Here is a 14717-nt window from a genome sequence, read left to right on the forward strand (position 1 = left end):
GTCATCTTGCTCATTTGATTACCTTGCATTTTGTGAGGTTATGACCTTGGTAACTGTATTGGGTCATTTTTTATCCATCAACTCTAATTATTAATAGTATCTGTGGCTTTTTAGAATACAACTAAAGAATATACAGAAAACCTAATTGTTCTTAGTCAAAATCTGAGCCTGTGTAGTACAGAGTGCTTACTGGTTTTTTATTGCTCCCATGTTCTCTGTCTTCAGTGAAACTGACACAAAATATTTGACTCTATTTCCATTATATAACCTAAACCAAATTATTTTTGTACAAAAAATTAGATTTTAGGTAGTTATTTAGGCGTTCTAAGGCAGACCAGGATCACAATGCTTAATACTGCTTGTAATGATATATAGCTGTGCTGCAAGATCCAGGTAGCCTATTATGAGTTGTAAAGTGGTTTTTTTTCCAAAATTTTCACAGATCATAGAATTTTCTGGGTTAGAAGGGACCAAGATCTTCCAACCCCTCTGCCATGGGCAGGGACATTTTCAACTAGCCCAGGTTGCTCAAAGCCCCATCCATCCTTGCCTTGAGCAAGGGAATCCATAACTTCTCTGGGCAACCATTTCCAATGCCTCACCACCCTCACAGAAAAGAATTTAATAATATATAAAAGTTTCAGCTTCAAGCCATTCCCTCTTGTCCTATCACATGTCCTTCTAAAAAGTCTCTCTCCAGCTTTCTTGTAGGTCCCCTTCAGGTACTGAAAAGCTACTACAAGGTCTTCCCAAGAGCCTTCTTTTCTCTGGGCTGAACAACCCCAACTCTCTGTCTTCATCTTCTTGGCCCTCCTCCAGACTTGGCTCCCACAGGCCCATGTCCTCTTTGTGATGGAGACCCCAGAGCTGGATGCAGTACTGCAGGTGGAGTCTCATGAGAACAGAGTAGAGGGGCAGAATCACATCCCCTGAGCTGCTGGTTACATGTGAAATATATATACACATACATTCAAAGAGGGATCAAATACAGCAAAAGCTTTGCCACTTCTTGGAATCCAGATGTCAGGTGTTTTAGTTCCCTTTAACTTCTATAGTCTACATACGAAATCAAATTTTAAAAATTCTAACCGTTTGGCTAGTCTGAATGCAATTACTTTTTAACTGTCTTTACAATCAGAATTTATGAACACTACTGTAATGGATTTCAACAACTTGCTCTCCATAAAGACAGTAAAGACAGCAGTAGCTGTGATATGGTCTCAAAAAAGGAAATGCTTGGTCAGGTGAAAGACTCAGGATTCAATAGTTTTATGGTGGTGTTGTGCTAGAAAGCTGCAGTGGATGAAAACTGAAGCAGAATTTTGGGCTTTGGTGCCTTTGCACTTGGAATAATGATACTGTGACAAAATTCCTATATTTGGCTGTGCCTTAGAAAAAGATAAGGAGTGCTAGCTGCAGTGCAGGGGTGCAGCACCACAGGATTAGATACATCAAATTTTTAACAGAACCTCAGCCGTGCAAAACCCTATAAGGACACTAATTAATTGTCTTGGATTTAAAGAATAAAGATCACATTTTCAAAAGGGGCTCAGTGCAGTCAAACAATATTATTACACATGGGGAAATGAAGATACAGCGGGAAAGTAACTTGCAAAGGTCACACAACTATGTCTGGGTGATTACAGAAAACAACTCTGTCTCTTTGCTAACACAGACCCCTCTGCAACAAGCTTAGCAAGTCTGCAATACTCTTTTTATGAACAGTGATATGATACAAGAAAATTGCTACATCTTAATTTTTATCCTAAATTGTCATATAGGAAAATCAACAGAATGTGTTTTTAGAATTAAAGTTAACCTGACAAAATTTACTGGTTTGACTAATTATGTTGAGTGACGGACAAAAAAAATAAGTTTTCTATGTCCATGCAAAGATCTTCCAAATTTTATAAGTGTTTTAAAATCTAGATTTTATCCAATATTTTTATATAAATCAATTTTTTCATACCACATAATACAGGTACTAATGAATGCAGCTAACCAGAGTCTTTTGGTATTCAGATATAGGGGGAAAAAAAGACAAAAAACCCACCAACATATTACCAAGTAATATGTGAAGTCAGAATTCAGAATTCACTAATAATATTTCTAAATGATGTTAGTGTTCTAAGCAGAGCCTCCACAGCTATATTGGATTTGGATTTATGATGGTACAACTTACAATTTTATGGTAAATGACTTGCACCTTTTTGATATTTCACAGCAAATTTTCATTTGTCACACACAGTTTATCAATTTTTATCACAAATCTAATTTATCTTTAAATAAATATGAAAAGGTAATTTTGCTAGTATATATTCTCAGTAATTAAGTATATGCATGTGTGAATACATAAAAAGCATTCAAAACACTGGGATAAAAAGTGAATAAGTATGTTGGATTTTCATGAATTTTTTATATATCATCAGAATTCATTATAGTTCCTGGATAAAATAAAGCTCAAGCACTAAACCTCAGAAAAAATGTGACCTCTAGTGGGAGAATACGAATAACTGGAAAAGAAACAGCTTCCAAGGGAAATAAACAGTAACATTTCCTTTTAATTTTCCCTAGACAGAGATTGGGACAGAACTACCTTCTGTAATTCAAGAGAGTTATTCTTCTGCACCATTGACAGAAGAAACTGAGGATGAAGCATCAACGCCAAAATTAATTGACGGGTCTTCAGCACAGGGGTCAGGGGTTCTTGGACCCCAGACTCAAGATGGTTAGTAGGAAAGAGAAATGAGGTTTTTGTGTGTAGCTTTGGTTTTGAGCAAGCCCACTTTATTTTCTTTTTTACTGAAGATGAAGTACATAAATTCTATGCTTCTCTTACTGAAGAAATATATAACATGCCTATCTTGCATGCTCCAAAGTCAGATAGGTGTCAAGAGGTTTCCATACTATGTCACCATGAAAATAACTGTGCCAGTGAAGATTTACAACTTAAAAATTTGTTGATAGTTGGCAAATGCTACCAGTACTTGTTTTTTTTGTCTTAGATTTCAATATCATTATCAACTGTCTTTATTTATAATGATTTGCTACATGTTTTTTATAAATGTTTTCATACAAAGTGTAGTTAAAATGTTGAAGAATTTTTGACCATGAAAACCTGTAGACTGAAAAACTTAAGGAAAGGGAGATGCTTAGAACTTTTGAGTAGATAAGATTTTCAGTTCTGACTACCTATAGTGAAATAAGAACTTTATAAACCTTGCAGGGGAATTAAAATTGCAAAACATAATCTGTCCCTCTCCCCCACAAACTTTGAAATGCTAGTTATTGACATTTGTCAGAAGCTCCTCTAAATTCTAGTAAGTAAAATTCACTAGAATTATCCATTGCTGTGAGGGATCTTTGTGTTGTATGGTGATCAACATATGGTAGCAGGAAAATCCTACTTTTTACTATGCCTAACACTACAGCTGAGTGCCATAGAAGAAAAATGAAAAAAAAAAAAACAACCGCAAACATAAACCCCAGAGTTCCTGCTTCCAAAATTGTGTATTCAGTGAAATTAATAATTCATAATCTTATTTTGGTACATACAACAAGTGAGCCTGACCAGGCAAAAATAAACACAGTCAAAACAAACAAAAATGGAATGAGAACTTCCCAGGAGATTTCAGAAAAAAGAAAAAGAAAGGCCCATACATACATTTTTTTCAATTTTGAAAACTACAAGATGTTACAATATATCCTGTAAATATTATATATGGTGAATTATGTATTGATCAACATTTTTGAGTACTGCATGCCAATCAAGTAGTGCATCAACTAAAGAAATGCTCAAGACAGTAACATGTCAAATCAAATTTCTCGTGTCTTCCATTTTCTAGCAATACATTTTCCTGTCAGACATTGCTGCTGTTGGCCTGGTACTGAATAGAAGACTGCAAGGATCAGTAACATTAAGACAAGCTCATTTTTCTTGTTGATATCTTTTTGAATCCTTCCACTACCTCTGCTTTTTTTCAGTGTCCACCAGACATAAGTGACAAATACCACTCCTCTAAGACCAAAAATAGGACAGGGTGAAACCCTTTCCCAGTACTATGCTATTATATTGCAATATTATGAAAAAATATCAGCCATCCTTAACTCTAAATTCATCTAGGCCTAGATTTGCTGGAATAGTTCAAAGTGTGGATATTTTTTCCCTGTGTCAGGCTTGCTGTCTGTAACCAATTAAATCTGTCCTGTGCAGAAAATTAGGGAAAGCATGAAAAGGTTCTTATCTCTCCAGAAACTGCATTCCTGGATGTCCAAGTAGATATTATCACATAAAAATAAAAGAGTACTCTGGTTACTGATTCTTTAATCTTGTCTCAAAAGGCACCTCAATTACCCACAGGTAATTGAGGCAGATTAAGAAGGCACATCTCTCATGTAGCCACATCTGATGTGGAGAAAAACCAATCTGCAAGAAAAAAATTTTCATATTCCTGAATTATCCTACTATTCTATAAGTAACGAGAGCAAACAACCTCATCTGCTACAAGAAGGAGGAAAACGTAACAGAAAAGTATTTCTGTGGGATTAAAAGCTGATAAACAGATATGATGATTTATACTCATAATCAAGGAAAATATGTATCAAAAAACTCAATGTCACAAATATTATGATCCCACTATTAAAACTGTTAGAGAGATGCCTCTGCCTGAATTAAGGTGCAAACGAGACCATATGCCAAAATCAATAGGATGAATTTTATTTAATAGTAAATGATGTGAGGGGGAGAGAGAGAGAGAGGGATAGAAAGAAATATAAGAAAGGAGGGAGGGGGAGAGAAAGAGAGTAACAGAGAGATAGATTAAGTAGAAAATATCACCACTCCATGGATCCTGATGGCATCCCATTGATCCTCATTTTCTGGTCTTCTTGGTAGTGAGGGTGCCAGAAAACAGAGTTCAATGGGTTAATATACATTAGGGCCCGGTGGGAATGCCCCGGTAGCTCTCCTTAGGGGTGACAAGTTTGGCACAGGCTCTCGCAGCAGACTCTGGATCTGTTGCAACCCTTTGCATCATGTGCAGACCTGTGCTACAAGGCCTCAGGAATGAGTCTGGGGGCACTCTGGGGGTCTTTGATGGATTATGAAACCCCCTCAGCCGCCTCTTAAGTGAATGTCCCATGGATGTGGTCTTCCCAGGGTGGGGAGGGGTATACAGCTGAGCCAGTTTGTGTGAGGGAGGATGGGTGTTCATTGCCTCTGATCAGAGGTTACAGCACACACCCAAAAACTCTCCTCCTCCTGCTGTGGTTAGGGGGTTGCTTGTGCTTCCCCAAACCCAGCCAGAGTTTATTTTCAGGACAGCTGCTGGGTTTTGGCTTTCTTGTGAATACATTCTTCTCCTTCAGCCTTGTTTATTTCTCCCCATACCTGAGATAATTGAATAGTGTCACCTTTATCTTATCTCAAGTTTCCTTAGGTGGTTCAGCTCACAGACCAAAGTTCCACTCAGGAGGCACCTTCAGGGAGAGGTGGGCTTTGGTGGTCAAAGCTTCTATACACTTTTGCCATAATGGCAAAAAATACTTCATAACAATGTTTAAGACATTACCTATAACATTTCAGTCTTTCACAAGTCTCACCAAATTTGAACAGTGCTATCAAAAAAACCCCTTTTAGCTTCATGGTATTCATGCAGTTTTATGGCTGGTATCATATGACTTCATTTTTCATTTTCACAAACTTCTAGTGGCAACCAAATGTTTTGTTAACATGGTCTCCAAGTTACCTTAGCTCAGACTCATATAGAAAAAATTGTCACAATGTAGAATTCCTGTATCTGAAAATGTAATTAAACAAAATACAAATGAAACACAGGTTCTTCTCCACAGCTCCGTAGGAAATTACTAATTTCCTTACAAAATAATCAGAAGTAAAATTTACAGAACAAAATAGGAATTACAACAAGTTTCATTCATCAGCTATTATTCCTCTATCTAGATAGAAGTATATGCCTGCTAGCTTAAGGGGCAATCAACTTTTGGCTGGTTGCTGTCACCAAATATTCTATATAGTCTGAGAAACACTATATTAGAACAAGTTAATTGTTCTTCTAGGCACAGGGAGAAAAATAACTTCATTTTTAAAAGAATTTAATCACTTTATTGTTGTAATTATATGGTTTGGTGATCAAAGCAGAATGGGAAGTGAACTTTACCTTAGACAAAATATGATCGCTAGGTACTTATGTGAGCATTTCATTGTAGTAATTTATGTAAAATTTTTATAAATTTCCATTCTAACAAAGCGTTTTCTCTTAAATTTCTTGATAGGTCTTCCCACTTGCCTTTTGTGTACATGCCTAGGGACCACAGTCTACTGTGATGATCGTGAGCTTGATGTTGTTCCACCATTGCCTAAGAAAACCACATATTTCTATTCACGCTACAACAGAATCAGGAAGATCAGCAGAAATGACTTTGCTAACTTAAGTACGGATAGCAGTATTATAGCAATTAACTTTAATTTTGTTTATTTCTGGCTCATATCAAGCTAAAACATAATGATATATTTTATATAATGTTTAATGATGGTAAATTTTACGCATAAATGTGTATGCATTTTGCTGCTTTGGAGTAGAAAGGTCAATACATTAGATGCAAATTCTCTGCCAAATTTTGAGTTATAAATAACAATGATAATTGATCTTTTTGCTGTTACTTGCAATCATCTTTAGAAAGGTAATAAAAACCCCCAAATATTCAATTTAATTTTGGGGGGTTTTTTAAATTGGAAAAAGTGCTTGAGTGTATTTTATAAAGAAGCCAATATATCAAATTTCTTACATATAGGAAAATGTTGGAATAAAGAAATGTGGAACAAGGTAGTAGAGAATATGTTTGTTTCCCTTTAAGTGTTTGTTACACTTTTTCAAAAGGTAATACTTGAAAAGATTCCCAAAACACACAGAAATCTTAAAACTCTGAACTTTGAAGTCTTTCACTGAAATATATATCAAGAATGACAAAGGCAGGGGTTTTTTAAAATATCACTAAATACATTCTCACATCTGTTATATCTCATTTCTCTGCCAGACCATTTAAAGAGGATTGATATGACTGCAAACTTTATATCAGAGATCCACAAGGATGCCTTCCGAAGATTGCCCCAACTTCAGGAGTTGGTGCTCCGTGACAATAGGATAAGGCAACTCCCTGAGTTGCCATCTACCTTAACGTTCATCGATGTTAGTAAGAACAGGCTTGGTCGCAGAGGGATACCAAATGAGGCATTTAAAGTAAGTTTGAGTGTGATGGGAAAATCTTTTCTTCCCCCCCTCCAGAGGATGTGGACAGAAGTGCAGCCTATTCTCATAAGAGAGATGCTCCAGTCCCCTAATCATCTTTGTAGCCCTCCACTGGGCCTGCTCCAGGAGCTCCATGTCTCTCTCTTGTCCTGAGAAGCCCGGAACTGGACACAGCACTCCAGATCTGGCCTCACCAGCACTGAGCAGAGGGGCAGGATCACCTCCCTTGACCTGCTGGCTTCCTAATGAACCCCAGGATCTCACTGGCCTTCTTGGCCACAAGGTCACTGGTGGCTCATGCACAGCTTGGTGTCCACCAGGACCCCCAGGTCCTTCTCTGCAGAGCTGCTTTCCAGCAGGTCAGCCCCCAGCCTGTACTGCTGTGTGGGGCTATTCTTTACCAGGTGCAGGACCCTGCATTTGCCTTTGTTGAATTTCAGATGGTTCATCTCTGCCAATCTCTCCAGCCTGTTGGGATCCTTCTGGAGGGCTGCACAGCCCTCTGGGTACTGGCAACTCCTCCCAGCTTTGTGTCATCAGTGAACTTGCTGAGGAAGCATCTGTCCCTCCATCCAAGTCATTGATGAACATGTTAAATGATACTGGGCCCAGTACTGAACCTTGGTGGACAGTGTTAGTGGCAGACCTCCCAATAGACCCCATGCCATTGATTATGTCCTTCTGGGATCTGCTGTTCAGTCAGTTCTCAATCCACCTCACTGTCCACTCTTCCAGTCCACACTTCCTGATTTTGCTATAGAGTATACTATGACAGAAAGAGTTGAAAGCCTTGCTGAAGTCAAGGTAGACAATATTCAATGTTACCCCTCATCCATTTTGGTAGTTGTTTCATTTTAGAAGGCAATCAGGTTGGTCAAGCCTGATTTACCTTTATGAATCCATGCTGGCTACCCTACTGATCACCTTCTTGTCATCCCTGCATATCGAGATGGCTTTTTCAAACACGTCCGTCATTTCTCCCTGCTTTTTTCCATCTTCCTCTAGAATCTGGATGAACTGCAGCACCTTTATATCACTGACAATAACTTGGATCATATTCCATTGCCGCTCCCTGAAAGCCTCCAAGCTCTTCATCTTCAGGTAGGCTACAAAAGAAATGACTCCTTACATCATGTTCAAATAGTATGCACAACTGGGAAGGGCAACCATTTGTCTTGTAGTTCCTTCTCTTTCTCCAAAAATGTTCTTAACTTGACTAAAAAAGCTATGGGAAGCATAAAATTAACTAGTGAATGCAACCTTTCAAAGAAGTAAAATTTAGCTCAGCTAAGCATTAATTTTCAAAATTTCTAATACAATATTTTCCAAAAATCAAATTCTGGAATTATTATTAGCACAAGTTAAAGTTATGTTCACAGCTGTCAAGAGCAACATTAGTCTAAGAGACTTACCTAAGTGTCTAAGAGACTAATGACAAATCCTTTACACTGCTCATATGAATCTTCCAACAGAAATACTTTTGAATACCATGGGGAAGTTATTTTACATATTTATTTGTATCTATACTCAGTGCATTTCATTCTTTTAATAAAGGCAATTCCCAGCTACCATTTTTTAGTCAAATTTTTCCATTTGACTATGTTAGAACATCCCGTCCATCACCCTTCTGTAATCCTTTTTTTCTCTACTTCCTTTTATCAAATAGTTTCTCTCTGAATTCTTCCTTTTAGCCTTTTCCAGGTCTTTCCCTTTATCTCCTCTTATAACTATTTACATTTTTGTTTATCAGATATTTTTATTTATTGTATCATACAGAAAAAACCTTTCAGTAAGCAATGTACCTCACATCATTTAACCTCTGTCTTTCAATAAGTAAATTTATAGAAACTGCCTGCTAGCTGACTTGTTTTTTCACCTGTTTGTGACGGTAAATTAAATATTCAGTGCTGTGTGCTATGGAAAAAAGTTAGTGAGCTGGACTTTTTCCACACCAATTTCTGACTAGCAAAGGAATGGAGAAGTGAAGAATTTTCAGACGGCCCTCATTTTAGGTGATGAGCTTTTTAGTCCCAGTTTCCTGACAATATTGTGTTCCAGCATTTCATTGTTGAGAATAGTTCATTTCAAGAATGGAAGTTCAGAGAATATAAGGCATATAAGAGGAATTTAAATCAAAGGAATAAAACTGAAAGCATTCTGTTTTCCCAGTATACATACAGATGTGAGTTAAACTTATGTGAGAGGGCCTGGGGGAGAGAAATTGTCACAGATCAAATTACAGATTTGTGCCTTTGTAGGTTGAGGTACATTAAGATGTCAGGACGATAATTATGTTTCTATGATTTTTAGACTGGCCTATCCTGGTTCAAATTTGTCTTAATAAGGCTCTTCAATATAATCTGGAAATGAAAGTGCTCTATATTTCTACCAGGCTCCTCCTTCAAAGCCTGTCTCTGCTACTTGGTTTGAGTTACTTAGTTTTGAAACTTTGCACTGACCAAGAAATTTTCCTCTGCTTGGAAGATATCTCTGTTGATGACTTGCTGCCACAATCTGGGCCCTTGAGGTCAAACAAGTATCTCTCTAGACACTGAAAATACATCCATAAATGATTTTACTTTCAGGCAACTATTCTGATAGCTTTGTTTTTGTTTGCTTGTTTTCTTTTAGAACAACAACATTCAAGAGATGCATGAAGATACTTTCTGCAAAATGAGGGATTTTACTTATGTACGTAGGGCTCTCGAAGACATCAGACTGGATGGTAATCCCATCAACCTGAGTAAAACACCTTATGCATACATGTGTCTACCCCGTTTGCCAGTTGGTAACCTCATCTAAGCTTTGACAGCAGCCAAGACTGTCATATGCTATAAGAATCTCTAAAGACAAATCATTAACTCACTGCTACATTAACCAAGATTAATTTTTACAAATATCATTAAATTGGGAAATATTTCCGTTAATATTGGAATTGATTACTGAGATATCAAGATTATGAAATGCTAAAAGACAAATCCATTATCTACCCAACTGCAAGTTATTTAGCAAGATCAAGAAAAGTCCCTTACTACAAAAAAAGGAAAATACCAATTTTTTTGCTGAATTGTTCAGATCAATGTATGAATTCTAAATTTAAATAATTTTATATATTAAAGTCTAACTATTACATGGTAAATAAAGGAATAAAAGTAAAATATGTGTACACACTTGATTATTTTTTGGCTTTTATTTTAATTAAATATTTTTCTCTCCATTTTTCTACTTCTTTCCTTGAAGGTCCCTTCATTTTGGAAAAGTACTAGCAATATTCAAAACAACAAGTTTTCTTCAGATAACAGAATGTTTCCTTGAATCAATAATGAAATACAGAGCTCAAATTCATATCAGATTACCCTCCCATAATCTATTTATACTTTTGCAGCAACAATTTATCTTTGTAATGCTGATGAGACCCAAAGCTGTTTTCTGTAACTTTGATAAAGTTGCCTGACAAATTATGTGGTAATAAAAATCTCAAATAAAATAGCCTATTTGAGAAATACTAGATTTTATTCTGCATAGAAAATGGAAAAAAATTCCCTCTGTCATATTTACACAGTCAAACAAAATTTTGCAGTTCAATACACTAAGGACGAGGATTCAGAGACCAAAGTCACAAACCTCCTTGTGGAGCTCAATTTCCAATTACTTGAAACAATTTCACAAAAAAATCTCTACTGTTCAACAGCCTTTGCAGGTAAAGATTAGAAAATTGCCCTCTTGGGATAGTTTGAATCACTCTTCTCGTTTAGTGGAGAAGATTTAATACATTTTTCTAGGGAGAAAGCCCCCAGGAAAGATTCACTGGATACAACATAGGTACCTGCTCATTCTGTTCTATGGTGACAAGCAGCAAATAACACCTGCACATCTTCAGTGATAAAGGTTTGATGAAAGACTTTGGCAAAAAAAAAAAAAAAAACAACAACCCCTTCAAACATAACAAATCCACGTAGAAGATCTGGTATTTGTTCAGTATCTAAGTTCCCTTTCATCTACCTGAACATATATGCTCATTTAAAATGTAAATGATAAATTTCCGTTGGGCCATGCAACAGAAACTGTTCACAGAGACCTCATTCTTCACCCTTGCTGCCACTTTCTAGAAGTGAGCACACATGGAACAATATCAGACCGACTAAAATCAGCACAGTTTGAGCTGGGAGGAAGGAGGTGAGGTGAGCTGAGCTAAGGATAGGATATGGAGTGATATGATGAAGCAAAAGAGGAAGTAAACAATGTTGAGAGCAGAGACAGATCATTCTTGTTCTCTCCTGTCTTGCTGAAAAGCAGAGGGAGAGCAGCAAGATTCCAAAAGTCTTAGACCCTAGCTGCATTTAGTTTTGTTTTCAAGAAATTCTATGCTTTCCTTTCCATTCACGTCACCTCTCATGCCATCATCAGCTCATTGTGTTCCCGGCAGAACACATGTATTCTGGGAAAGATAAAAATTCAAAGGTTGAGGGGTAAGTGAGGGAGACCACTTGAAGCCCTTTCCACAGTTGCTGCAGTAGGTTGAATCAGCCCCTGAACTCTTGTACAGAGGTCAAGCTCCATGCCATGGTGAGGGATTTGCTGTCCATTCCACAGCTGTTTCAGGGAAGACGTATTTCTGTTGGAGAGGGCAAACCTTGCTAATCATGAGGAGTATGGTGCACCCCCATTATGTAAAGGAATGTGGGTGTTCAGATGTCTAGTCCCCAAGCATATTCTATGGTGCAAACCCGCAGTGTCGAGATTGTTTTGCAAGATACTCTCAGATCAAAGACAGTGAGAAAAGGGTATACTGTAGACAAAAAACAACTATTGCACTCTGGAAGTCAAGAAATACTAGATGGAGTATAATGTCTCTAAACTTTGCCTAGGAAGAAACCTCCAAAATCACAGACCAAAGCTCCCTCTCTTGTGTAGTGGTCAACTGTACTAATCTAATGCAGACATTATTCAGTTGTGGAAATCTAGCCAAGGAGTTCCCAGCTTTTGTGCCTATATTTTCCTTTTGTGTGTGCATGTGTGTTTTCCCTTACTGCATTAGAGTGCTATCAGAGGTAATACAGTTGCTGCTCTTCCCACTTCAGATAACAGTTCAGAGGTTAGCAGCAACAATGCCAAGGTTACATGTTTGAGTTACATACGGGCTGATCTGCTACTGCTTTCTACCATTCCTGTCCAGACACATACCAAAGTCATGGAAGTGAACAGAACCCTGTCTCTTCAGGGGTACTTTCTGCCAGTTGGCCTCCGTTGGGAAGAGAAATCTCTAAGACAAGCTCCTGTTAGTAAATCACAAAAGTAAAACCAGTGCTGATTTTAAAAGAAAAGATTGCTATTGCATTTTATAGACTGTTCAGTGCAGCAGTTGTGTGATTGACATCTTCTAAGAATGTCTGCAAGGACTATCACAGGAGAAATTAATAACTTGTAAATAATTTATTGGCCTGGGAAACTCAACAGTGCTGGGAGAATATAAGGCCCCCGAAGCAGCAGAGCCATCTTACCCCTGAGATCTTCTCAGTAAATCCTGTTAACTTAGGCTTTTTAGAGTGATGCAGCTATTTCTGCTGCTGAGTTCTAGATCTGGGGAGTATACAGGAGTACTTCAGCAGCACAATCCGTTGACCAGTACAAATACTTCTTCAGACACAGACTCAGCTTGGGAGACCCATGAGAATCTCAACCATGTAATTACTTTAAGTTACAGGGAGTTGATGTTAAATGTCTAGTTTCTATTAAAGATCTCACCCGAAAGGAAATCCATGAAGACATGTTCTGCAAAAAGGCTGAAGCCATCAGTGTTCAACAAGGAGACAAGTAATGACATCAAATCAAACTGATAATTGTGAGTATTAAGCTACATGTCTAAAAGACTTTTCCTTTTGCAATGAAAATGAAGTGGCAATGCAGTTTGAAAGAAGTTGTATTTGCTTAGTCAATAGGTCTCTTCAGGAAGCACCTTTGATACTTCACTCAAAATTGATCACAGCTAAGGGAGTATTGTTAGACAAATGGGCTGCTAGAGAAATCTTTGATGTGAGAAGATCCCAAACTCTATCTGGGATAACATCTAGGGTCACCTTGATTAAGAAAAGACTGTGAACCTTTGTCTTTTTTCTTTTTTTTTTGCATTTCTCTGTGGAGCTAGGCTCAGAACTGTCAATATTTATAAGCAAAGGCTGTAGCTATCTCTAGAAAAAAAGGGCCAAGACAGATTTTGTTTCACTAAGGTACAGCATCAGTTAATCATTTCATGGACCGCTACTGCCACCGTGTGTTGATAAATAATGACACTTGATATCATACCAAAGCCTAACATTAAGGGTAGACGAGACTTGTCTTTATTTGTTCGGTAAACTTGACCCTAGGCACATTTTTTTTCTTTCATCTCTAATGCAAGCTGAAGGAATGGAAAACTCTTTGATGATAAAAACAAAGGAACTTTATGTGGATTTTTTTGTTTGTTTTGGTTGAGGGGGTTGTTTGGTTGGTTTCAGTATTTTGTCTGGGGTTTTCTATCAACCTAGAAAATAAAGAGAAAAAAAATTAAAAAGAGGAAAATCTTCTTTTTGTATAGAATATTGAAAACAAATATTTTATAATTTTTTAAAAATTCTACTATTTTTCTCATTTTGTATTTAAATAAGTGCATTATAAATGCCATCAGAACAATTTACGTCGCAGGGCATGATATTACACAGAGGCTCTAGTCATTAAGTACAAAAACTCAGCATCCTTGATAATATCTCTCAGCAAAAGATAGACACAGTTTCTGGTCTAGATGTGGATATGCATCACTCACTATGAAACTATAAGCCTGATCTGACAGTATTAGTGAATGAAGGGGGAGCCTAAAACAATAAATACCCACTTACTCCCAGCTACACAAACTATGTAAACTTCCAAAGACAAACACAGACCCAAAATTCCCATTCATATCTTTGTGTGGTGAGAATGAGGACCCTCTTGTCTTCAACCTAGCTGTCTTCCATATAGCTGTTTCTCTCACCATAACAGACACTTTAAAAAATATTTAATTTTTTATTTTTTTATTTTATTTAGTCCCATCCTTGGCAGTGTTCAAGGCCAGGTTGGGACTTTTGAGCAGCCTGGTCTAGTGGGAGATGTGTCTGCCTGTGGCAGGGGGTTTGGAACTAGATGATCTTTCTGGTCCCTTCCAGGCCAAACCATTCTGTGATTCTGTGATTTATTCGTTTTTATTCTGTATCACAAAAAGCCAACAAGAGGGATGCTACAAATAGTACCTGGTGTTATATAATATACTGTGTATAGAAAATTAATCTTGAGATAAGCCTGGTATCTATATTTCTACCTTCTACACTGAAAAAGTGGGAATTAATTTCAATGGTTGACCTAAAGGGCCAGCTGCAGGATTTTGAGTCAGGAGGGCAAGAAAGGCTTTTGGAAGGTGCTTTCTGTGCCAGCCTGTGACAG

General features: G+C 37.4%; 1 protein-coding gene across 1 annotated transcript in view; it reads left to right on the top strand.

The window, feature by feature from the left end:
* The window catches only part of EPYC (epiphycan), a gene marked incomplete at both ends in the record, with an annotated part of 16720 nt that extends 6653 nt beyond the window's left edge, over window positions 1–10067 (top strand). The window contains 5 exons of the mRNA XM_082279915.1: window positions 2575–2728; window positions 6292–6450; window positions 7054–7256; window positions 8271–8366; window positions 9897–10067. Coding sequence (XP_082136041.1) covers window positions 2575–2728; window positions 6292–6450; window positions 7054–7256; window positions 8271–8366; window positions 9897–10067 — 783 coding nt within the window. The remainder of the gene's footprint in view (window positions 1–2574; window positions 2729–6291; window positions 6451–7053; window positions 7257–8270; window positions 8367–9896) is intronic.
* Window positions 10068–14717: the final 4650 nt, after the last annotated feature.

The sequence above is a fragment of the Coloeus monedula genome (genome assembly GCF_965178545.1).
Source record: "Coloeus monedula genome assembly, chromosome: 4".
In the NCBI taxonomy this organism is placed as follows: domain Eukaryota; kingdom Metazoa; phylum Chordata; class Aves; order Passeriformes; family Corvidae; genus Coloeus; species Coloeus monedula.